Source organism: Anastrepha ludens, chromosome 6 (genome assembly GCF_028408465.1).
Source record: "Anastrepha ludens isolate Willacy chromosome 6, idAnaLude1.1, whole genome shotgun sequence".
NCBI classification, from domain to species: Eukaryota; Metazoa; Arthropoda; class Insecta; order Diptera; family Tephritidae; genus Anastrepha; species Anastrepha ludens.
In genome coordinates, this window is record NC_071502.1 from 21,459,864 (window position 1) to 21,486,380 (window position 26,517).

Here is a 26,517-nt window from a genome sequence, read left to right on the forward strand (position 1 = left end):
TAACATAACATAACATAACATAACATAACATAACATAACATAACATAACATAACATAACATAACATAACATAACATAACATAACATAACATAACATAACATAACATAACATAACATAACATAACATAACATAACATAACATAACATAACATAACATAACATGACATAACATGACATAACATAACATAACATAACATAACGTAACATAACATAACATAACATAACATAACATAACATAACATAACATAACATAACATAACATAACATAACATAACATAACATAATATAACATAACATAACATAACATAACATAACATAACATAACATAACATAACATAACATAACAAATTACCCCGTATTAAAGCACTTATCAACAGCTTTCATTTGATACCCATATTGTCCATACACAACCAAAGGTTACCCGGGTCCACGTTTTGACCTATATCTCGAGACCCCAGTCACGGAGCGGCATGAAAAATACTCTGTACTAAAGCATTCATAACATAACACAACATAACATAACATAACATAACATGACATAACATAACATAACATAACATAACATAACATAACATAACAAATTACCCCGTATTAAAGCACTTATCAACAGCTTTCATTTGATACCCATATTGTACATACACGTCCGAAGGTTACCCGGGTCCACGTTTTGACCTATATCTTGAGACCCTATCTACCAAAAGGTATTAAAACTATACGGAAATCATCTTCAATACCTACTTAACAATGTGTGTAAGTTTGGTTTAATTCGGTTCAAAGACACGGCGGGTCCACGTTTTGGCATATATTTCGAGACCCTAGTCATCAATAGGTATGAAAATTACCCCGTATTAAAGCACTTATCAACAGCTTTCATTTGATATCCATATTGTACAAACACATTCTAGGTTCCACGTTTTGGTCTCTATCTCGAGACCCTAGTCACGGAGCGGCATGAAAAATACTCTGGACTAAAGCATTCACCAACAGCTTCCATTTTATACCCATATTGTACATACACATCCGAAGGTTACCCGGGTCCACGTTTTGACCTATATCTCGAGCCCTATTTCCAAAATAAAATATAATCCATGTTACTCGTGGAGGATGTAGCTTTCGAATGGTGAAAGAATTTGCAGTTCATTCAATGCAATGAGCAAGGTAACTACATATGAGCAAGGTAACACTAATGAGCAAGGTAACACTAATGAGCAAGGTAACACTAAAGAGCAAGGTAACACTAATGAGCAAGGTAACACTAAAGAGCAAGGTAACACTAAAGAGCAAGGTAACACTAATGAGCAAGGTAACTACATATGAGCAAGGTAACACTAAACAGCAAGGTAACACTAATGAGCAAGGTAACTACATATGAGCAAGGTAACACTAATGAGCAAGGTAACGACACATTTTTTCGTGCGTGCAGCCTGTTAAATCGAATTATAGACGTTATCACGTAAAAAATTCTGTGGTCCAGAAAACTATCCTAACTAACTATATATGTATATATTGGGTAGTCGAAAAAGTCTTTTCGTATTTTGGCTATAGATGTTGTTGGATTCATCTATCTCCAGTGCTACCAATCACATTGTGTCATATCATATGGTGTTAGAAAGGTGACATTTTAAGTTTCATTTAACCAAAAAAAAATTAAATTCGGAAAAGTTGAAAAAAAATTATAGCTGTTCAAAAATGAGTGAAAATAATGCAGAAATTCGCTATATTTTGAAATGTTTGTATAAAAATGGGGAAGAATGCCGCGCAAGTCAAGAGAAGCCTGTGAAAATTACTTGTTGCAGTTTTTCGCCGAGAAACCACAAAAGTTTTACATTGATGGAATAATGCCTCTAGAAGAAAAATGGCAAAAGGTAGTCGACCAAAATGGTACATATTTGGTTTAATAAAGTTCATTAAAAATATAAAAAAAATTAGTTGAAGTTTGATTAGAAATACGAAAAGACTTTTTCGACTACCCAATATATATATAACTAACTAATATATATTTTGCAAGCCCGAAATAGTTTACTACATGCATGTCGCACTCTACCCCATCTCGATTTTGATGCTGATGATTACAGCAAAATGATAAACTGGTCTTCGGTAAATATAATCTCTGCCCCCGTTCTAAAGAACTTAACAAATGAAATGCTTACGGAGATTTTATCATCCAACAATGTGTACGAGAATTGGGCGTTCTCCAAATATCCATGCCACATACTTGCAGTGGAGCGAATTGTGAAACTCGATACTGAAGCATCGTTTCAAGTATGCGGAAGTGACGCTCGGTATGGATTGATTCGGTGCATCCCGTCAAACTATGTTTCAGTTTGACAACAAAGCACACTACTCCCTCTGATTTGATAAATATGAAATTAACTATTGCTTTACTTTTAAAAAACGCCGAGTTTCTTGAAATACTTTTTATTGTACTATTTTTTTACAATATTACAAAACATGAAAAAAACAACAAAACCAGTTAAAAAAAAAATTAATAAAATAAAAATAAAACAAAAATTAAAAACAAAAAAAACAAAAGAAAAAAAAAAAAAAAAAAATAGGAACCCAAAGTGCAGCAACCTCCACGTGGTGGGTTCTAGGCCACAAAAATATTTATGTACTCGTATTTTCGCAATAAAAAGTAGGCAAAAAGCTGCACAATCAATAATGTTTTATTATTATTTTACAGTGTACAGCTGCTTAATCTTGGGTAAATTTATGTCTAATTAGTTTATAGTCCTTATTTTTGGATGTGCTCTATTATGAAATGTGCTCCGAAGTGTATGCATTGAGAAAAAAAAAGATCCTGAAAAAATAAAATTTTTCAGAATATTAACTGAAATTTCAATATTTTAGGCCTCTACTGGCGACAGAAGATATCGTTCGATTGGACTGAAATTTGGCACACACTTTATTAGTCTAACAGTGTAACTTTTCCGCACTATTAGAATTCGATCCTAAAAAAAAAATGTTTCAGCCCACTCTACTGTATAGTGAATAATGCCTAGACAGTAACTTTTTTATGTCATCTTTGGGATATGTCAAGTGGAAGATGTGCAATTTTACACGCGTAAAATTATTTGAAACTTATTATGAAAAAAAGGGCATGCCATGCCAACCCACTTCTTTATTAGAGGATTTCGAGTGAACTCTGCGGCATGATAGTGTAAGCGGTGATAGTTCATAAATCTTTCAGCAAGACTTTGCTCCTTCACACCCTTTGCTCCTAATACCCTGGATTACGACGTTAGCTTAATGAAAAAAAAATTATTAAAATAAATATTGTAAGTTTATGTGCTAAATTATACCTTCGTATTTACACTGTGTCAATACTTTTTTCGCTGTGTGTACTTAGAAAGTTATCAAATACATTTATTTGCATATAATTAAGACCGGCAAAGAATCTCTGCCATAGACTTTAACCGGATGCGTTTTTTATTTCCAGATGCAAATATATTCTCGTCTTCCCCATGAGTTTTTTCACTTGTTGTTGTTTAGTTGCTGTTGTTGTTACCCACATCTTATCGTATATATAAGTACAGACATATTCATATATATAGAAGTTTTTCTTTTTTTTTTTCATTACGAAAAGTTCATTGTGATTACGAAAAATATAGGAGGTTTGTTCAAGAAGTATCGCGAATTTTGAATTTTCGCAGGTTACGTATATTCGAATTTCGATTTTTTTGTGGCGATATGTTGAATGTTCAGCTGCTTTGCTTGCACGTGGCTCGGCTCGTTTTCAATTTCTACCTATTCACAAAGATGGATCAAAGACCTGTATCAAATTTTGTGTTAAAAAGGAAATTAAGTGCGCGGATGTTGAATGTGTCATACGGAGAAGCTACGCTTATCGGTGGTCCAAAATGTTCTCAGAAGGCCGAGAAGATGTGAACGACGAAAAGCGTGTCGGACGCCCGAGCACTTCAACAACAGACCAAGAGAAAAATTAATGAAGTGAAGAAAATAGTATTGGCCAATCGTCGAATCACCGTTAAAGAAGTTGCTGAGGACCTAGACATATCGATTGGCTCGTGTCATTCGATTTTTTTTAATGATTTGGGCATGAGACGGGTCGCCGCAAAATTCGTACCAAAACTGCTCATTTTCGACCAAAAGCAGCATCGCATGAACACTGCTGAATGAGATATTGGACTCTGTCCGCGACGACCCAAATTTGCTTCAGAGGGTCATAACTGGTGACAAATCGTGGGTTTATGGTTATGACGTGGAAACCAAAGCTCAATCATCTCAATGGAAACTTCCGCACGAACCAAGACTGAAAAAAGCGCGTCAAGTTCGGTCGAATGTAAAAGTTTTGAAGAGGCCCATGAAAGGACAACGCTACGCTACGATTGACGAGATAAAGACCTCATCGAAGAAGGAGCTGAACAGGATAAAAAACAATGATATTTTGAAGTGCTTCGAAGATTGGAAAAAACGTTGGCACAAGTGCATAATATCTCATGGGGATTACTTTGAAGGGGACACAATAGATGTTAATGTATAAATAAATAATTTTCGAAAAAACACAAAATTCGCGATATTTTTTGAACAAACCTCGTATTTGCTACGTCTACCATCCAATGCCCTAATTTCCTTCTTCATATATATGGGCATACATACATACGTACATATATGCAGACGTGTATATATACAAACAAACACATGTGTTGTTGTATTGTTTTGTTGTAGCTGCACTTATTCGAAATTTATAAATAGAAACATGTGATAATTTAGAAATCAACATTAAAAGTAGCTGAGACTCTGCAGCTGCGGTGCACTAGTCCACACACACAGACACACACACACACAAATACGCAATGTTCGCCGCTTCCTCTTTAATGGTTATTGCCGGTTATTGCCCTCACTCTTTCACGTTACACATAATAAATACAACATTAGCGCATTTTTTGTTTTGTTTTGTTTTTGTTGTGGTTGTTATATTTTGTATTATATTTTGTTTTCAGTAGGAAGTGTAAGTTAGCGCATTCGTTGTTGTTGTTATAGTTTTACAGCTCATGTTGCTTAATTGTAAGCATGAAACATCTGCGCGATCTAGCGGTCAACGGCAAACCATCGAATGGCTAATGCAATAAACAACAACAACAACAACAATTGCATAGAGTCAAGCCGAATAGTCACTCGCATAGGCAACGAAAATAGCTAAAGAAAAAAAGTGCCAAGAAGTAAATAAAAACAATCACTTGGCAGCGATAGCAACAACAACGTGTGCATCTCAGCTATTTGGCATGTCAGCCACAGTGTCAAGATGTGTGAGTAAGCCAAGCCACTTGGTTGGTTGGCACTTTTTCTTACTCACAGCCAGCACCGAAAGAAATAAATTTGGCACAGAAAGCAGAGCAAATCAACAACATTCATTTTTTTTTTTGTTTTCATTTATTCCACTGCTTCTTTGTTAGAATGCAGATTTTTGTCGGATGAGACAGCTTGGCTTCAATCGAGGCTGCTGCCGGTGTTATACACACACACACACACACATATGTGCATATGTATGTAAGCGCATTATGTTGTTGCTAAGATGTTGATGATTTGTGGTCGACATAACGTTGAATTGTAGAATTTTCTAGTCATGAAATGCAAATGTAAATTAGTGTGAGTGAAAAAAAATTCTATGATTTGATAACTCATTTATTATACTTGGCAAATAATGCGTCACAAATATCATCAGCTATAAATAGCGCACTTTTAAAGCATTTTGCACTACAGTGCGTATGAGTGACCACAAACACTTTGCGTGCGTACACCGCGCCACTCAGCCGTTCACCACAAGCTTTCACTTTTTCTGAGCAGACCCGCCCTAAGTCCGGTGATTAAAAGGGGAATCGCTGACGCTACTTTTCCGCCTCCACCCAACCACCACCCACTCACTACCAATGCTCATTATTTATCTTAACCATAACATTTCTTTATTTGCCATAACTTACCCGCCTATTTATACACACATTTTTTTTTGTGTTCCCACTTATTGCCTTGGCGAACAAAGAACAAAGAAATTCATTTACGGCTCAATGCAATATTTGCCAATGAACGTGCGGAAAAATAAATAAAAAATAAAATAATATATGTTAAGAGAATTTCTGTTAAATATTTGCTTATTTGTCCGCTTTATTAACACTGCGATGCTACAGTTACAAAAAATAAACCAACACAAAGAATGTGCACTGACTGTGCCATATCGCTAGATTAGAGTGAAAAATTGCTAAGTTCAGTTTTTCAAATTTTACAGGAAAAAATAAAAATCTTTCAAAGTAATTTTATTCACTTGCATTGATTTTGCAACGTCAGATAACGTAATACAAAAGTGCGCGTATTCGAATCTAAAATAACAATAAATGAACCGATTAATGAAACATTTTCGTTTACAGTACCTGGCCATTGAATTATGACCGATGGGCAAAAAGTAAGGTGAATTTGGTTGTAAAATGAAAAATCTTTATTTATTCTTGTAAATCAATTTCATCCCCTTCAAAATAATCCCCTCTCGATGAAATACACTTATGTCAACGATTTTCCATTCCCCGAAGCATGCCAAATAGTCCATATCCGGTATAGCCATCAGCACCTTCTTCGATTCAGCTTTTATCTCCTCAATCGACTCGAAACGCGCTCCCCAGAGTCTCTTGAATTTTAGGAATAGCCAGAAGTCACACGGAGCCAAATCAGGCGAATACGGTGGTTGCGGAACGATATGCGTGGAATTTTTGGCAAAATGGTCACGAAGAACGAGTGCAGTGTGAGACGGTGCATTATCGTGATGCAAAAACCAAGAGTTCTTGGCCCATAATTCTGGTATTTTTAGACGAATTGCATCACGTAAACGACACATAACGCTCAAATAATATTCCTTATTAACAGTTTGGCCAGGTGGAAGGAGTTCCAAGTGCACCACACCACGAAAATCGAAAAAAACTGTCATCATGACCTTTATTTTTGAACGACTTTGACGTGCTCTTTTCGGTCTGGCCTCGCCTTTAGCAGGATATTCGCTTGATTGGTCGGTTGTTTCAGGGTCGTAAGCATAAATCCAAGTCTCATCTCTCGTAATGATGCATTTGAGCTTGTCTTGATAGTCTGAAAGCATTGTTTCACACACATCAACGCGACGACTTTTTCCAAGAAATTGAGAGTTTTCGGTACCAAACGAGATTTGACTTTTCGTAGGCCCAAATGGTCTTTCGAAATGGTTTTCACAGATCCTTCTGATATTCCGATCATATCAGTAAGGTCTTTAACAGTCAACCGACGACTTTTGAGCACTAACTCCTTCACTTTATTGACGTGTTGGTCATCTGTTGACGTCGATGGTCGTTCGGAGCGCTCTAATTCATCAACACGTTCTCGACCCTCTTTGAAGTCTTTGTACCACTTATAAACATTTTTCTGCGACATGGTCGAATCACTAAATGCCTTCTGCAACATGCTAAACGTTTCTGCAGCCGAAATTTCATTCCGCAAACAAAATTTGATGGCACTTCTCTGCTCAATCAAATGAGACATTGTAAAAATCGAAAAATGCACTCTTGGTCGTTTGGTAAACACAAGCGTAAATATATTACTGATAATGACATTCACATGAAAGTTGGCCCAGATGCTATTAACAGTGCTGCCAACTCATGAAAAAAATAACTAGAGCGAAATTTTAATCCCGCGAAGTTTGACAAATAAATTCATCTGGAAGCACACAATCTTCAGAATATCGTTCACCGGCACTTCTGCGAAAAAAATTTGCTGTTTTTGTGACCGCTTCCAATTGGCATTCATCGATGAAGATGATATGTAAGAAGAAAAACAAAACCACAAAAAACCACATCTTCTTACTGCTATTTGACAAAGGAAAAAAATGTTTTTTTAAACTTACTTTTTTCCAATATTCCGCGACGAAGTCTCTGTGAAGTTGTGCCCAAAGTTTCCGCCGATTTCGCATACACGGTGTCAGTTTTGGCTTTTTTGCTGGTCGTCTGCAAATATAAGCGTCGTCGCAACATTATTTCCGAAATATTCCCTGGCCCGAGGGAAACCGTATTTTAACCCTCCCGCCATGGATTATTAAAGAAACATCATGTGGCTTCAGCCTTTCAAAAGTAAAAAAATCCAAGGTTTCTGTTAATGCCTTTCGTCAGTTATTCCTGGAACGTAAAGCTCGCTTTGAAGCGGAAAAACGGGCGGTATAGTACGTAGATGGCTCCAAATGTAAAGACTCATCCCCCAGTTACGCAGTTGTCGACACAATTGGTCACGTCCTAAAAATGCAAATACTACCAGACATTGCATCTGCGTTCACCGCCATCCGCAGCACAATTATCATGACGTTAAATACCTCATATGTAACGACAGCTTGTCGGTCCTGAAAGCAGTCCAAAACCCAACCCATGCCTCGATTATAGTCAATTCAATTAGAGATATGCTGATCGAAAACGATCAAACGATTTAATTGCTATGGATACCTGTACACATTGGTATCATGGGCAACCAAGCAGCAGATCGTGTCGCAAAATCGACTAACTCAACACCTGTAACAACAAAGAAAACAGTCGAAAACAGTCGAAAAAGTAGATTTCAGGCGATTTATTCTAAACCACATCGGAAACGTAAGAGTACAGAATTGGTTTAATTTCAGTCACCACTACACAGCCATAAACTGAAAACTCACGTCGTCTAGTTATCCGACAAATGTTTCATAAAAGCAAATTCAAACGTTCATAAGATTCCGCCTAGGTCACACTCTTTGCACCCACCACCAACTTGACCGCTCTGTCCACATGTTTTGACTCTGAAGCACATTTTTTCTGAATGCACTGCTCTCGAAGAAACCAGAAACCGTCTTCTTCAAACACAATTGGATTGAACTCCTTAAGATTCCCAAAGAAGTGAACATGATGTCAATCAACAACTTTATCAAAGCTGTGAAAGCAACAATCTAAAATTAGTATAAAAAAATTATATGCATTACATTCATATAAGAAGAGCTGATAGCCCTGACAGCTAATCAGTAAATTTTTATCAAGCTTATTTTATTTAATTTTGTTAACAAATTATAAACATAAATAATATATGTACATACATACATGCATATCCCCAACCAAATAATATAGAATATTTATTTCAAACTATCATTTTTAATGAATTATTATATTAATTAAATCATATTTGTACATTCATTTCAATTAATAATTCAGCAAAAATTTCAATTTTTCTGCTATCCGTATTTTTATGGCCATCACTGTATGTAGATATGTATGTGTTTAGTAACAGTAATGTGAATCGTCAAAAGAAACATAAGACTTCATTAGATTGTAAATGTTAATGAGCTCCGGGCATGCTCATGTTGTTATTGCTGTAGCCACTAGAATTATGACTGCTCTTGTTGTTCGCATTTTTATGGTTGCATTTTAATGAGCAACTTGGTAACAAATCATATTTCCATGAATATGTAGATATGTAAATACAGGTGTATAAGTAGGTGCACATACAGATACGAAAACTAAATTAGAAGTACAAAATATGGAAAACATTAAAATATGTAAAGCTATGGGTAGCTTACTATCACTACATACAGCAACAACATCGACGATGTAGCGCAAGAGCAACATCAAAAACATCACCACCAACAACAGCCGACACAGCAGCAAAGAAAAACGAACCATTCAAATTTTGCCCTTAATTTCAGGCCACAATAATGATTTTATCAAAATAAAAATGAACACGGAATTGTGTGCCTTTGTATTGTGTTACTCGTATTTTAAGTGCTTCTGGACATTTGTAATAAAATATTTCGAAAGTAACGCCTAAATTTGAGTAGTGAATAATTGCTAGACGGTACCTTTTTTCTATGTAATCCTTGGCATTTGTCAAGTAGCCAGTTGTAAACTTTTGCACGCTAGAACAATGCGTAAAATTGTTGAAACCTATTATGAAAAGTATCGATCTTGAGGAGCAACATATCGCAAATTCGTTTTCTTTTTATCGTAATTATCGTCCGAATGAGTCGTCAATTCAATGCTTGTTGAAAAAATTTCAAGAAACTTAAAAAGGACTCTCTCTCTCTTAGCTTCACAATATGTGGTGGACCATAGCTGCATCAGCAATCGTCCTCCAATTCAGTCTCTCTCTTGCCTCATTTCTTCAACTACGACCGGTTATTGCTTTTAATCTGCTTCTACATCATCAAGCCATCTCTTTCTTGGTCGGCCTCTCTTTCTTCCTCCAATTGGACTTAAAAAGGATTAGCAGACCATGGACCTTCTGTTGAGAATATTGCTGCTGTAGCGCAAAGGGTTGTTGAACAATCTCCAACAACGATATCGCGACGTTCTCAATAATTAGCCATTCGTAAATTGACTGGTTGGTGAATTTTACATTGGCATTGACAGCCCTACAAACTCCAATTAACATAAGAATTTTCACAACGCAGAAATTTCGTGAATTGGTTCTTTGGACAAGGACAAACTTATCTTTAGTGATGAAGCTCATTTTGCACTGCATGAAAACTGAAATAATCTAAAATCGACATGTTTTATTTTAAAACAATATCTAGGCGCATCTGTTGAAAGACCTCGTGAATAACTTTAGTAACTTTGGCTTCCAATGTCTCAATCGTAGGTGATTTACCCACAAAGCATTTGGACTTTACATACCCCACAAGTAGAAGTCCAAAGGTGGCAAAGAAGTCTTGGTGGCCAATCCACTGGTTCGAGACGAGAGATAAATTGCTCACCGAAACGACAACGCAGTAAACCCATTGTTTCACGGACTGCACGACAAGTAGCGCCGTCTGTCGTCTTGTTGGAATCAAATGTTGTGGAAATCCCTGGCTTCAATTTCCGGCACCAAAAAATGGTTTATCATGGCGCGAAAGCGTTCGCCATTCACTTTTACATTGGCGCCAGTCTCGTCTTCGAAGAAATATGGACCAATGATTCCTCCGGTCCATAGGCCGTACCAAATGATTGTTTTCAATGGATGTTCTTGAATGGCTTCGGACTGCTGTTCAAAAAATTGTGCTTATTAAGGTAGCCATTAACCAAAAAATGGGCTTCATCGCTAAACCAAAAAAGTTGGTCTAAGTGCGCCATGAATGAACACTTTTCATAGAGTGTCGATTTTCATAATACCATTTTACGATTTGTAAACGTTGTTGAGGCATAAATCTTTGCATGACAAAATGTCATAGAATACTGAAAAAAATTATATTTTTAGTTTGACAGTAGTCATGCGTAATCTGTCAAAAACCCCTAGTGGAAAAGTACCTCCAATCTGATCACCCTTTATATGCTTAATTGAATATTTTTTTATATCCCCAGGCGTAACATCGAATTCCTTGGTGTTTTTGCATAAGTTATAAGTATTTTTAGAATTTAACATCCTTCAAATTGAATTTCATCTCCTTCAAAATTCATATAAAAGCACTAATAATTACACAGGGCTAAATTTTTTTATTTACCTTTACACGCTAAACACGATTCTGGGGTCCAGTAGTGTTTATCACGTCAAGGTTTTGAGAAAGTCGAGTTGAACGTGTTTTGGGTAGGTAGGTAGGTGAAATGGTTGAAGTGCCAGTCTGGAACTCTTCAAGTAGCGCTAAAGCACCGTTTTGATACCATTATGAGATCTCCAACAGGCAGCTATCTACAGCCAGCCAGAGCTGTTGAGAAGATTATCCCAGGTTCGCACACTGCCCCAGGCTGTCTAAGAAAGGAGACCCAGTAACCCTAGTCGTCTAGCTGCCAAACCAGGACATTTACAGGGAAAGTGCTAACAGTCTCCTTCTCTGAAAGATCCCCACAGTTTCTCCAATGGTAAACCTAGCTCTTCCGCGTGTGTGCCCATCGTCCAATGACCGGTAAACACAGCTAGGGGCTTGGAAATTGAATCGCGAGAAGTCCAAAGGACTTTCTGGGTCCTCCATCTCTTGTACTGGTGCTAAGGGTTTTCGAAATAGCGCATGAAGAAATGGCGCTCCATCTTGTTTGCGCTTTCTCCGGTGCCGGGGAAGGAGGTCTCTGAGATCAATTCAGTCCCCTTCCTGGTAAGCTCATCAGCAATTTCATTTCCCTCTACTTACATATGTTCCTATGTCCTCGAACCCAGATTAGAGAAATGTTACCTGCACAGCCAAGAGATTTAATCTCCTCTTTACAGGAGTTTACTAGTTTCGTTCTGCACCATGGCGTCGTCAGACCCTTGATCGCGGCTTGACTATCGGAGAAAATGTTAATATCTCCCTCGCTCCCGCGTTTCCTAAGCATTTTGCATGCACTAGCAGTATTAGGCAGTTTAAAGGAGATAGATAAATTGGCTGATTTAGAGAAACCTCCTGTTTTGGGTATTTTTACTACAATTTTTCTCAAAAACCTGACGAAAAACCAAAGCTTTGCACTCAATGGTTTTTACCTCGAATCAAAAATCTTATTTGTAGTCACTTTTGAATTCAGAAATGGTGATCAGCGGTACACCATAAAAAAAGAAGAGGAGCATTGGACCTGAGAATTTCCTGAGAAAGTCTGTTAGTGAGGTCTCGGTAGGAGACTCTTTGTGGTGTGGCTATTAAAAAATGCAACTGAGATTGTAAATAAAATTTTATTTTGGTTTCATACACATTTACCTGTTATCACACTCACTCCTCCGATAACCCTACAACATTGAATATGTACCTGTTTTTGTTCGAAACAGTGGGGAATCGTTTTCTGCTAGCTCATGCACGGCACATGCCGCTTTCTCTTTCACACGTTCAATGCGACGATTCAAATGTTCCGCAAAGATTCGCCTTTGTTTTTTACATAGAACTACGGAACACAGCAAACATTTAAATTATAAGGATAATATTTTCCTATCTCAATTTACCATAAAAATTTGCAACTATGCAGCAGGGTGAAGGCTTTGACGCGCTGCCAACCCTGCAATTAAATTGATTTTTCAAATTTTGTTGTTCAGTGTAATTTTCGAATTTTCGTAACCGCACCCTGTACAAAACGTCGCATGAGTGAGTGAGTCATCGTTGTTTTCCACCTAATTTTCTAGCGATGTGTAACGCACTTATGTGCGCGAACTCTCGTTTTTGCTTGCATTCCTTGCACTTATTGTGATTTGCACGCTTACGCAGTGATTGGCAGCCCAGCCGGCATACGGCTTGTGTGTCGTTTCCACGCTGCTACACACCCAGCCAACCGAGCAGCCAACCTGGCAGCCACACTAAATCGCATCTGTTGGCTCGCCAACGCATCTGTACAGCTGTGCAATTGCATTAGAATTTATTTGTAGACCAATTTTCTTAGTTCTCTTCTCTTTGCAATATTTTTTTTCCACGAAAAACGCACAACACAAAATTTCATTTAATTTTTTTAAACCTTTTTTTTGCCTGATGGCAGAAGTTTACAGCAAATTAGCCCAAATAATCGACGGTATGCAATAAATCAGAGCCGTAATTGTAAAAGTTTATATTCTTTCTTTTTCTTTGGCTGAATTTTGTGTTTTCTATTTTTGTGATACTTAAGATTTTTTCATGTTTGCACAGCTCATCTGTTGTTCTCAAAATGTAATTTACTCATGTCTGTGAAGTTATTTTTTGGCAATTTATGTAAGTGCAATGAAAAATTTATTGCCGACACGTAATGCAATGGCTATTTGGGTTTCTAGGAAGGCAACATGAAATTATGTGAAAAGCGTTTTTACATACAAAAAATCGCCGTTGCTGAAAGTGCATTTTGCGAAATGTTGTACGTTGGACTGGCAGTCGCTTGATAAGTCACAGGATGTGCTATATACTTATGCTATATATAATATATATGTACATATATGTACAAGTACTTACACTAAAGTTTGCGGGGCTGATAGATTGCATTGAGCTGGATATTGCGCCAAATGAACGATTCCTAGCGTGCTTTAAAACTGACCAATATATTACGTGCTGATTATCTCTTCTTTGGTATTTTGAAAAATTTGGCGTATTTTGTAATTTAAATTTTTTCAAAATTTTGTACAAAGTTTGAAACTTTACGTTATATGGTCTATGGTTAGCTTAGCCAGGTGACTTGTCTAGGACAAATCAGAGATGGATTAGCGTTAACACCTGTGAAATTGCTAGGCAAACTTGGCCAAGGCTAAATTTACGTCTGTCCAAGAGTATTATAAAACTGAATAGACTTCAAATCAGGACCTTAGTAGGGGCCCTCACAGGACATTGTCTCATAGGAAATCATGCAAAAAGATTAGGCGTTTACACGCATGATTTCTGTCGTAGCTGCAGAAATGAGGAGGAGTTGGAAACAATTCAACACCTTTTTTGCACATACCCAGCTCTAGCCAGAAGCAGAAACCGATTTTTAAAATCCTACTTCTTAACGAATATAGACAATCTATACATTTTAGGTATCAACAACCTTTTACGCTTTGTCAAAAGCTCAGGATGGTTTAATATGGAGAGGGAAATGTAGCTCAGCCCCCGCAGTTCACAACGGACCCATTTCGGGGTCTAAGTGGCATCGTTGACTCTATGTGCGATGCGGCTGCCAAACCTAACCTAACCTAACCTAGAACAAGATACGTGGTGGCACTAAGGCCCATTGTGATATCTGCATTTGATTTTCATCTCCAAACTAAGTTGTTTAAACTACTTAGATCCTTTTAAGAAGGTAACTAACTAATCCCTCCTGTGAGACATTTTGCGAATTTCCCTGGTCTTCAAAGAAATAATCGCCAAGATATTCGGCACGGCTTCTTTGAAGTGCAGGACATTCACAGAGGAGGGGCTGTGCCGACTCAATTCTTCTTCATCTCTAGCAGAAGCTACACCCATTCTACTGGCTATGGTGCCGATAGCGCAGTGACCCGTTAAAACACCTATGAGGAAGCTGGTAGTTGGTCTGTTGAATCCAAGCAGACATTTTATCCATTCAAGATTCAGCTTTGGCTAGAGTGCTTTGGAGACCCTGCAGTTAGTACAAAAAAAGACCATCTTCTGTTGGTTTCCGCGAATACGCTCAAGTCAATCGCAGTGTACACTTCATTTAGACGAATGCTTATGTTCTCCACCACGCGCTGAAGGTCAAGCTCAGAGCCTTTCCTTGTACACTCAACGACTCTTTCAGGTCCCTCCACTCCAGAATGGCCGGGAACCCAATAAAGTGTAGTGTCGTGATGTTGGATAAGCGAGAGCAACCACCTGAATTCTTTAACACTATGCTCGTCTATGTTTTAGTATGAACCATATCTTTATAAAAGTAGTGGTGAATTTATAATTTGCAACAAAGTGTGTAAGAGAAGTCGTAGATATACAAATTAATGGTGGTTAAGGCAAGGGTATATACGTAATCGAGAAATTGCACTGCGATCTAGAGATCTATTTTGCTCTACTTTCTTCATCTATTCCAGCAAAATCTATAAGAAAAAGAGCAAGAATTCCAAAATATTTGTGCTTTTGCGGCTTGCAAATTTTCTTCTCTCAATATGGGCTCTTCGCTGCATTGTAACGTTGACTGTTATAAGATAGCCAGATAGCCAGATAAGAACGGCAGGGTACGAACGAGTATAATATATTAGTTTCGCGAAAGATAAATCCTTCATTTATGCGTAACATTGAAAACTTTATTTAAGATGTTTCGGTTTGTCCGATTTGGGTCAAATAAGCACCACTTTGTTGGAATAATTCCTTACACTTTGAAAGGTAGCCTCATAATGACTATCTCACAGATGTCTTGTACCTCGATTTTCGCGAGAATATGATATCAATTTCTTACCACTCAGAAAGTTTTGCAAAAAGGGGAATAAGTTTGTAGCGTTTTTACCGAAGGCTTTTATTTAAACAAAAAAATATAAATATATCTATAAGTTTATCAAATAACTTGTTGACCTCTTTGTTATCGAAGGTAATGCCCTTCATATGGTTTGACAGGGAGCGGAAGAGATGGTAATCGGTCGGTGCAAGGTCCAGAAAATACGGACCTTTCTTTGCTTCATATTGTTGTATAGGCTCCATTTCAAATCTCTCGTGACGATTCGGTACAAAACTCGCTGTTTATGAGCGCGAGTTGCTCGATGGCGGGCGAGATGCTGAGGAGCAATTTGAAGGCGACTTTCTTTGTTTTTTTCGTTGAACTCGCGAGGCACCCAGGCTTTGCTGCATCACAACGCCAGGCCACACATTTCTAAATCGGTCCAGAAATATTTAGAGGAACTAAATTAGGAAATCTTGCCCCACCCGGCTTATTCCCCAGACATTCACCTTCAGACTATCATCTGTTCCAATTAGAAAGGACGGAAACTTATTTTCATACCCAATATTTTTATATTTTTTAAGCATTTGTACAATAATAATAAGTCTATTTATAAGTTCGTGCGGTTTTACAACAGATGGCGTAACTTGATTATTATTCCATCGATCCACATTTCCAAACATTCATTGGAGAGCTACTGTCGTAAGGCACAAACGTCAGTATAAGTTTTTTATTTGAAGCGTAAACAACAATATTTTTACCACACTTGAAAATGTCGAATTTCGTGCCAAATAATGTGTTTTTGCGGGGAATTCTTCTTCATTATTTTAATATGAAGAAAAAAGCAGCCGAAAGTCATCGTATCTTGGTGGAAGTTTATGGTGAGCATGCTCTATCTGAGCGAACGTGCCAGAAGTGGTTTGCACGCTTTAAAGGTGGTGATTTTGGCTTGGAAGACGAAGAACGCGAGGGTGCGCCGCCAAAGTTCATGGATACCGAATTGGAGGAATTGCTCGATCAAGATCCGGCTCAAACGCAAGAAGAGGTTGCAAAAACTTTGGGAGTTGATCAATCAACCATTTCCAAACGTTTAAAAGCCATGGGAATGATCCGAAAGGTAGGCCATTGGGTGCCGTATGAATTGAAGCCAAGAGACGTTGAACGCCGTTTTATGGCATGCGAACAACTGCTTCAACGGCACAAAAGAAAGGGTTTTTTGCATCGAATTGTGACTGGCGATGAAAAGTGGGTCCATTACGACAATCCAAAACGTCGGGCAACGTATGGATACCCTGGCCATGCTTCAACATCGACGTCGGCGCAGAATATTCATGGCCTGAAGGTTATGCTGTGTATCTGGTGGGACCAGCTGGGTGTTGTGTATTATGAGCTACTGAAACCGAATGAAACGATTACGGGGGATGTCTACCGACGACAATTGATGCGTTTGAGCCGAGCACTGCGAGAAAAACGGCCGCAATACGCCGATAGACACGACAAAGTTATTTTGCAACATGACAATGCTCGGCCACATGTTGCACAAGTGGTCAAAACATACTTAGAAACGCTCAAATGGGATGTCCTACCCCACCCGCCGTATAGTCCAGACCTTGCGCCATCCGATTACTATCTCTTCCGATCGATGCAACATGGCCTGGCTGACCAGCACTTCCGTAATTACGATGAAGTCAAAAAATGGATCGATTCGTGGATTGCGGCAAAACCGACCGAATTTTTCACAAAGGGAATCCGTGAATTGCCAGAAAGATGGGAAAAAGTAGTAGCAAGCGATGGACAATATTTTGAATATTAAATTTGTAACCATTTTACGTCAATAAAGTTTCAAATTTCGAAAAAAAACCGCACGAACTTATTCATAGTCCTATTAACTAATCAACAAATAATTGCTTAGCAGCGCCAACAATAAATGCCGTCGGTTTCACAATAACTAAACTCTTTCTTTTAATTTGTTGTTCTAGGCTGCCGCTCGTCATCAGTGCCCCTACCTGGTGAAAATGTATGAAAAGAAATTCATCAATCAGGGCGGCAAGGCCGAGTGGTTAAACGGCTTAGATTATATCCCATCTAAATTACGTGCCATTTATGATATAAATAAAATACTGGCCCATCGACCGTGGCTGCTGCGCAAAGAACACATTGAGGTATGTAAATGACGAAGTAGTGACCCTGACCTGACCAAGTGGCCCTGTACCAACTTCTATGCTATTGTCTTATTTCTACTTCCCAACAGGGCCTAACAAAAGGCAAGAACAGCTGGTCGCTGTCCGAGGTGGTTCACGCAATGGTTCTGCTTTCACATTTCCATTCGCTTTCCTCATTCGTATTCTCCTGCGGTCTCACACAAAAACTGGATGGCCTGTCTAGTCCGAAGCTAAAGAACGCACCCGCAATATTACCAAGTGCACAGCAGCAGTTGTCGACGGCACAGCAAGTGCCACTGCCAACGATGCAGCAAGATTTGCCACAGCAACAACAAACACAAGCACCACCCCAACATCTACAACAACAACAACAAAAGACTGTCCTGAGTGAGATAACGATTAACAACAACATCAACGTAATAGATCATAATAGCCATCAGCTGTACAACAACAATGCGCCAACTGTTGGCGGCAATACATCCACGCCCACCGACATCACTATAAATGGTGCCAGCAGCAATGGTGTCACGAAACATAGTCGTAAGCGTATAAAAGTAACGCAATTAAAATTTGTTTATTATATGAACTTTTTTTTCGTACTATTTGCAGCCACCTCCGGCTCGCCGCAACCAAATGTGCCCGTGGAAGCGTTGGTGGAGCGCATGAAAGTGCTCTCACAGAAGCAAGATGAATGCAGTGAAGCAGAGCTGAGTAATCGCTTCAAGAGTGTCGAGATGCAAACTGCCGAATTGCCCGCCGCCGCACACGAAGCCGCCGCCAAAGTACCGCCGATCATCTCGCACTACATCGAAGATCCCAATTTTACCTATCAGGACTTTGCACGTCGTGGTGCCGAAAATATACCCTCCACCTTTCGCGTACAGGACTACTCGTGGGATGATCATGGCTACTCTCTGGTCAATGGGTAAGCTGATTGGTCGACTTGTAAGCCGATTTTACGCAGAAAATTGGAATGTATTTCTTTTTCTTGTGTTTGCAGCCTGTACAGCGATGTGGGCACTCTGCTGGACCAAAAGTTTCGCGCTGCCTACAATCTGACGTACTTCACCATGGGCGGCTACCGCAATGTGGATACGTCCAAGTTTCGTCGGGCCATTTGGAATTACATTCAATGCATCTATGGCATACGTCATGACGATTACGATTACGGTGAAGTGAATCAGGTAAATAAAAGCGTGCGTGTGTATGTGAACTTTTTTCCGTACTACAATGCAAATGCCACTTATTCGCTATTTATATGTGAGCAGTAGTGCAGTGGTGCTTGATTGTATTGCAGTGATAGAAAAATGGTCGAATAGTCCCTGCAGGAAAATCTACTAGCGCCGAGCTTCTTGTGAATTTAGCACTACGCCTAGTCCGCCTTCTCACTATTTTCCTTATAAACCTTTGGTGAGTTTTTTGCAGTTTAGTCTCTACTTCGTCTGGGATGAAATCTTCAATATTCCAATTGTAATCAGATTCACCAACACGAAATAATAGAAAAAGTTGTTTCTAATAGCGGTCGCCCCTCGGCAGGCAATGGCAAATGGGTTTGCTGGTCGATCCGATTCTCTTCATTCTGACTCCAATGTTCAATCCAACTAATTGGGCATTAAATTGGATGTGTGCGAAAAATTTATACTTTCTCATTACGATATTACAATATGTATAACCTGGGGCTAAATTAATCATCCAATGGCTTGCTTGACGTTTCGCTGCGTTCAGGCTTGAATAAAAATATCACTAATTATAGTAGTCTATACAACTTTTGGTAGATACTCGTGTACCTAATATACTTTGAGAGAATCTCTCTTAAATGTTTATAAAAGTAGTATCATTTAAATTCCCTTATCGGCCGCTATAGCCAAATGAGGTGATGCATGACTACTGTTCAGTATGGCTCGGGTTCGAAACCCACTGTGGCATGTGGCATCACGATCGTCCCTCTTCAAGCAATGGCGAAACCTACATGTGCATTTCTACCAGTAAAAACTAATCATAAAAAAACATTTGCGATTTGTGGGGGTGTTGCACAATTCCAAGCACCCAGTCAGGAATACCATTGTACTACACCCGGATAGATTACAGTGGATGGAATAGAGAGATAGGATAGATACAGTACGGATGGTAAGATGGAAAAATTGGTTTGAGGTCACTTTTCTACGAATATTTTGGATTTGGAAGAGTATGATTTTTATCTTTACTCAGAGCATCGCACCCAACAGCCTCAGTCTGGTTCTAGAAAATGCCGGACAACTACAGAGAAAATGCTCTGAAGTGTCTTCATTCTCCCGGCAGTATAGCGATGTTGGGTCGCCAATAATTCCCATGGGAGCGATATACCGACTTCAGGCGTTGTGTCCTTTGATTACACCCACTAGTACTCTTAGCTCCTTCCGACTAAGTTTTAGGAGAAAGATCGCTAATTTCCTTTCACAACACTTGGCACTGAAGCATATAAATATTTATACATATAGGTATACTTGAAGAATTTCATAAAATTCAAACTTTTATTTTTGCAGTTATTGGATCGTCCATTGAAAATGTTCATAAAAACAGCCTGCTGCTTTCCAGAACGGATTACAACAAAGGACTACGACAGTATACTCGTCGAACTACAGGATAGTGAAAAGGTAAAGGAATTTAACAAACAAAAGTGGTCCAAATTCAAGTTTATTCAGTTTGTTTTTTATTTATTTTTTTTTTTTTATATTAATAAAAAAAAATTAACAAAAATTAACTTTTTCTGGCATAACATTTTTCATGGCCTATGAAGAAGCACAGGGTCTTTAAAGTTCGAGTTTATTTTTGTTCCTGTTGTTTGTTTTCTTATTTGACAGCTGTCACAGCTCCATGGCAATTCGTTTCGTATCGAATCAAAGCCACATTTTTGTGGCACGCAATTTTTTTAAAAACTAAATTGTTCTTTTTTTGTTTTTTTTTTGTTTTTTGCTTGTTAAAAAGTAAATTGTGTTTTTATCATCGCTTAGCCACAACTATCACAGTTTCATGGAATTTTTTTGGACAAAAGTAAAGTAGAAAATTCACTATTTATCAAGTGTTTTTTTTTTTTGGGCTGCATGAGAACTATCGATATCGATAGCTATGCTTTGACAGCTGAGAATGGCAAACTGTGTCTGTTCAGTTAGGTTTGACAAGTCATTATGAATCATTTAACGCAAGAGCAAAGCCTCCAAATTGTATAAATTTACTTTGCAAAAAAAAAATCTGTTTGCATAGTTCTAAGGGCAAAGGCGTTGAAATTTTACAGGGTCCGGCACTCGAATTGTCACCAATTAAAAAGGTCATAAATTTAGTGTGGAAAATTACTTTTATTCAATTCAAAGTAAAAAATGTGTGAAACTACTAGAAAATTAAGAATCAATTTACTTTTGCTCGATATGACCACCTTTTGCCTTGACTATGGCCTTTAGATGGTCCAAAAACGAATCGCAAGCTGCTCGAATGTGACTTGCAGGTTTTTTGGCCCACTCGCGGACAATGGCTTTTTTCAGCGCCTCGAGACTGGCGAATATTTTAGTTCGGACCTCGCTCTCCAAAATGGCCCAAAGAGAATAATCCATCGGATTCGCGTCTGGTGAATTTGAGAGCCATTGTGTGGATGTTATGAAGTTCGGTAACGTTGTTTTAAGTCATTCTTGGTTCACTCGAGCTTTGTGAGACGGTGCCGAGTCCTGTTGAAACGTCCATGGTCTGCCACCGAAATGTTTGTTTGTTCACGGCTTCAAAGCGACCTCTAGAATACTTTCCCCATAATATTTCGCATTTACCTTGACGCCAGGCTCAATGAAAATGATTGGTAAGCATCCATCTGCGGTTAAAGCGGCCCATTACCTGTGGCGGGTGCTGCCTCCTGGTGGCCAACGATGACTCAAATTCTCGTATGAATGGTCGGCCAAATAAACCCTATCGTTTTGGGAATTTATGAATTGCTCGATTTGAAAAATTTTCTCGTCAGAAAACACAATGTTTGAAAATTGACCGCTTTCAGCCAAGCGAAGCAACTCCTTCGCTCTCTCAAGTCTGAGTTGTTGCATTGGTGTGAGATCATGCGCCTTTCGGATCTTGTAAGGCTTGACTTTGGGATCATTTTTCAGTATGAGGCGAGTGCTACGGTTAGATATTTTCAGTTCTTTCGCAATTGAATTGGCACTTCGTCTGGAATTTCGCTCAAGTCGATTCTTCAATTTTTGAACGTGAAGTAGTAATCTTTTGACAACCACCTCCATGACGTTTCGCGATGCTACCAGTATCATTCGAGTAATGGTGCGGTAAACAGAAACTTTGTTTACTTTAAATTTTGTTGGTTTTTTTAATTTTTTGGCATTGTGCGATAAATTACCATTTTCTTGCTTTTTGCGCACAATTTTCTCCGCAAACTCACGCTCAATCGAAAACATTTTGAAGAATACGTAGAAGTTAAGAAAAGTGAATACGACTAGTTTTCTTCGTGTCCATTCTTTAGGCTAATTTTCTGAGCCTCTTCATTTTTATTTAACTCATTTACGTCCCAAATTTTTTTTCTACACATTTCAATGCTGTTGATAAAATGTTGAAACATTTTTATGTACCCCTTTTAAATTCTAACTCAACGAAGATGATGTTTTGGAAAAAAATATTTTTTTTTTAAAACCAACTTGGTAAAAATTTATTTTCAAATTGGTGCAGTGCATATAAACCTTAGGTTAGAGTTAGGTTGATCTGGCTGGCTGAAAGCCATCACATAGACCTATTGATCCTTAGTAATACCAGATGGAGCTTGACCCTTACGGTTCCTTGTAGGATACTTCTTGTAATAAGCCTGCGTCTTGCGAATCTAAGTAAACTCTGAAGCTCTAACTCCGAGAGACATTCTAACCTCTCATATTGTAGAGCTCCTAAACATTTAATTTGGCTCCTAACTAATGCAGGGCAAGAACATGGAGAGTGTTCAAGAGTTCTGCAGCTATCATGGTTTGCTATCCCCATCTTGTATGCGTGTGCCGCTAACAAATTACGGCCTGTCAGTATACCTACGATAGTTCTGCTTTCCTTTCTGGACAGGGCTAATACGAATCTGGCGAATTTATCTGCATTCTGTGTACATATGATTTTCCCGATTTTACAAGTGGGTAGATTATTCCATCTCCTGTCTATCCGTGTATTCATGTCCACAGCGATGTCATTCTATGCCGTGTGTAAAGGTTTCAGTATGTCGTTTTCTTGTTCAAATTGTATGTAAACAGCGCTTTTGGCAATCTCATCTACAATTTCGTTTCCTGCAATGCCCTTATGTCCGGGTACCCATTAGATGTGCAACCGTCTGTCTGCGGCTAGTCTCTCGCTGGCTTCCCTGGTCCTAAGAACGTTTTCAGATGAAATTTCATATGAGTTTATTGCCTTTATTGTCGCTTGACTGTCAACATGTAAACTTTAATATTATATTTTGCCAAATATTTTGTCAATGGCAGTACCATTTTTTTTTGTATTGAAATGAATGCTCACTAATATAAATATGTATGCATTGTGAGATTATATACACCACACCATATACCAGAGTACTAATGAAACTCTTTATTTTTGTATACCTGCAGGTTCACGTTAATCTAATGATTATGGAGGCGCGCAACCAGGCCGAACTGCTTTATGCATTGCGCGAAATTATGCGCTACATGACATGATCTCATTGTAATTAAATCTACAAAAACACACACACACACATTTAGATAGAAACAAATAAGAAATGAGATGAGTGCAAGAAGGAAAGAGACGAAGAGGAGAAGTAACAGTCGATGTGCGATGAAATATACAAATATATATACACACACATACATATATAGGTGTATATACACACATATTTTATATGCAGTAAAGCCAACTAATGTTATATAGAGCAACAAAAACAATTAACCAAAAAGAAAACCAATTAAATTTCATTGAAACAAAGAATATAGAGGAACACCAACACACACACACACACATGCATTAGTTAGACGTAAATAGTTTTTTTGAAATTAGAAGTTCGAAGACGAAAAGAAATACAAAGCGCGTAAAAACAAATCTTATTAACCCTTAACGACTTTTTACGCACATGCATACATACCTATACATATAACCACACATACACATACGAAAAAGCATATACATAAACATTTACAAATAAGTAATAAATTAATTAAGCAAACCCAAAAACAAAACAAATTTTCACGGAGCGCTGAAACAGATGACTGTCCGCTATCAACGTAAAAATTATTAATTAGATTAAATTTTTTTTAAAAACTATTGCAATCAATATGAAACAATGCAAATGGTTTTCGTGGTTGTTTTAGGTGAAAATAAAAATTTAAAAATTGTTATTAATAGTAATATTTTGCAATGATGTGTTTTTGTGAATTGGATTTTAATTGAAATGTAAAAAAGAATTGCGAAAAAGTTGAACCGTTGATTTGTGTGTTTGTATGCGTAAGAATGTTCCAATTGGCAAGCAAAGGCCTATTTGTGCTGTTAATAGTTTTTTATACTTAAACATACTTTTAATAAAACAACAACAAATATTATTGTTATGATCAAGCTGAGCTGCCTGTGGCTGCAAATGCTCAGGCACCACTGTAAATTGTATTCATTTCCTTTTGTAAAGTTTATACAGTTACTTGTTACTTTTTAAAAAGAAATTTAAAAAAGCAAAAGTGATTTTTAACAAACTCCTCTCGTTGATGTTTTATTTACCTACCTGAATCGTCGTTGCATTTCCATGGATGATGGGTTTCCGAAGGATTATGGGTCTCCGATGGATAATGGGTTTCCGCAACCCATTGAAAAGCAGCAAACTATACAGGGTTACCAGGGTTGTTTTTTTCTAATGGCAGTCGCAATGGGGAATCTCCGAGTATACCGTCTTTTTCCGAAAATAAGCCCTATCGTGCTTTTCGGAACTTTTTGTTAAATAAGACAACCCCCGAAAATAGTCCCTACTTAAAATAATGTGACAAAAAGAATTCGCTAAAAAATGCTGTTGATTTATTAAGTATAACTAATAATATGTTGAGTTTTCCTAATACTCGTACTTCAGAGAAATGTTTGAAACAGAAATTAATTGTTTACCTCTACAGTTCGTTTCAAATTAATTCTTGAAATTTATCCTAAAAATACAACATAAGGCAGCAGTCTACATTGAACGACAGTGCAGGTATACAACGTTCATTCATTTCAGTCTCGTAAGTCTGATTACACTAGTCTACAAGGAAAAGTATCCGAAATAATTTAAACTAATATCTGCTTCTCTGTCCATGCAAAATTCGGATTGATAACTAAAATTAATTTATTAGTTTGAGTTTTCGAGATATCCTAACCCAAAAGTGCAAAAAACTCCATTTTTGCCCATATTTGAGGTTATGTAGCCTTGCAGATGTTTTCTTTCACCAAAATTAAAGGATGGCATCTTTAAATACAATCCTTCTTTTTTCAAATGGCGTTTTGTTTGCTCAAATATCATTTTTTTTCGCAGAGATATCGCATTTTGAAATTTTCATGTTTCGAAATTTTCCTACACCTGAAAATCGATTAAGATAACATAGACATGATATAGTCGATTACTAATTTTCTTGAATTGAGTCTTATTTTTCTTAAAATTTTGTCTCACACCATAAGTGTGCTGACTCACCACACCCCTACACTATCTAACCTTTGGGTACCGAGTCACGCACAGCCCTAACCCCTAGTAACCACCCCTATCATGCCGCAAGCAGGCTTACCCACAAACTCCAAATTTACATACTATTAATCCATATATTTCAGGCCCTCAAACCCAAGAAAATTAGTAATCGACTATATCATGTCTATGTTATCTTAATCGACTTTCAGGTGTAGGAAAATTTCGAAACATGAAAATTTCAAAATGCGATATCTCTGCGAAAAAAAATGATATTTGAGCAAACAAAACGCCATTTGAAAAAAGAAGGCTTGTATTTAAAGATGCCATCCTTTAATTTTGGTGAAAGAAAACATCTGCAAGGCTACATAACCTCAAATATGGGCAAAAAATGGGGTTTTTTGCACTTTTAGGTTAGGATATCTCGAAAACTCAAACTAATAGAGCAATTCTGAGGCCAGATTTGGATTCAGCGCATCATAAACCTTCGGAAATATATAGTCTGGTTTCTGGGTCTGAATGTTGGTTAAATTTTGTCGGCCTGTGTTATTTCCTCATACATAATTTTATTTAAAAATAAAGTGAATAATTTTTAGTCCCAGTTAAAATGAGTACAAAACGAAAGAGCTATTCCGTGGAGTACAAAAAGGGAATCGTTAAAGACTCCAGGGGTGTAAATCTTGTAGCATTCTGTAAAGATAAGATGCTGCATCTCCGTATGGTTCGTAAATGGCGTGCAGACTACGATTGCCTGTGTCAACTGGTGGACTAAGGAAATTTGAAAAAACGAGAGTTAGATCAGGTCGGCAGCCATTATTTTCTGAGTTGGAAGATTGCATTTGGGGATGGATTGCAGCCAGGAGAGCAATAGCTTTGGCTATGCACAGGGCTGATATTTAAAAATTTGTTCTTGAAACTACAATTGAATTTGATATATCCATTTGACATTGCAATAAACAAGAAATTCAAGGATCATTTGCGGA

General features: G+C 37.8%; 1 protein-coding gene across 7 annotated transcripts in view; it reads left to right on the forward strand.

Annotated features, from left to right (window-relative positions):
* The window catches only part of LOC128867390 (sestrin homolog), a 61,805-nt gene extending 37,218 nt beyond the window's left edge, over positions 1–24,587 (forward strand). For all 7 annotated transcript variants that reach the window (XM_054108559.1, XM_054108558.1, XM_054108560.1 and 4 more), the window contains exons 4-9: positions 17,704–17,886; positions 17,976–18,426; positions 18,496–18,811; positions 18,887–19,070; positions 20,409–20,519; positions 23,481–24,587. In XM_054108559.1, coding sequence (XP_053964534.1) covers positions 17,704–17,886; positions 17,976–18,426; positions 18,496–18,811; positions 18,887–19,070; positions 20,409–20,519; positions 23,481–23,567 — 1,332 coding nt within the window. In that variant the 3' untranslated portion in view covers positions 23,568–24,587. The remainder of the gene's footprint in view (positions 1–17,703; positions 17,887–17,975; positions 18,427–18,495; positions 18,812–18,886; positions 19,071–20,408; positions 20,520–23,480) is intronic.
* The last annotated feature ends 1,930 nt before the right edge of the window (positions 24,588–26,517 follow it).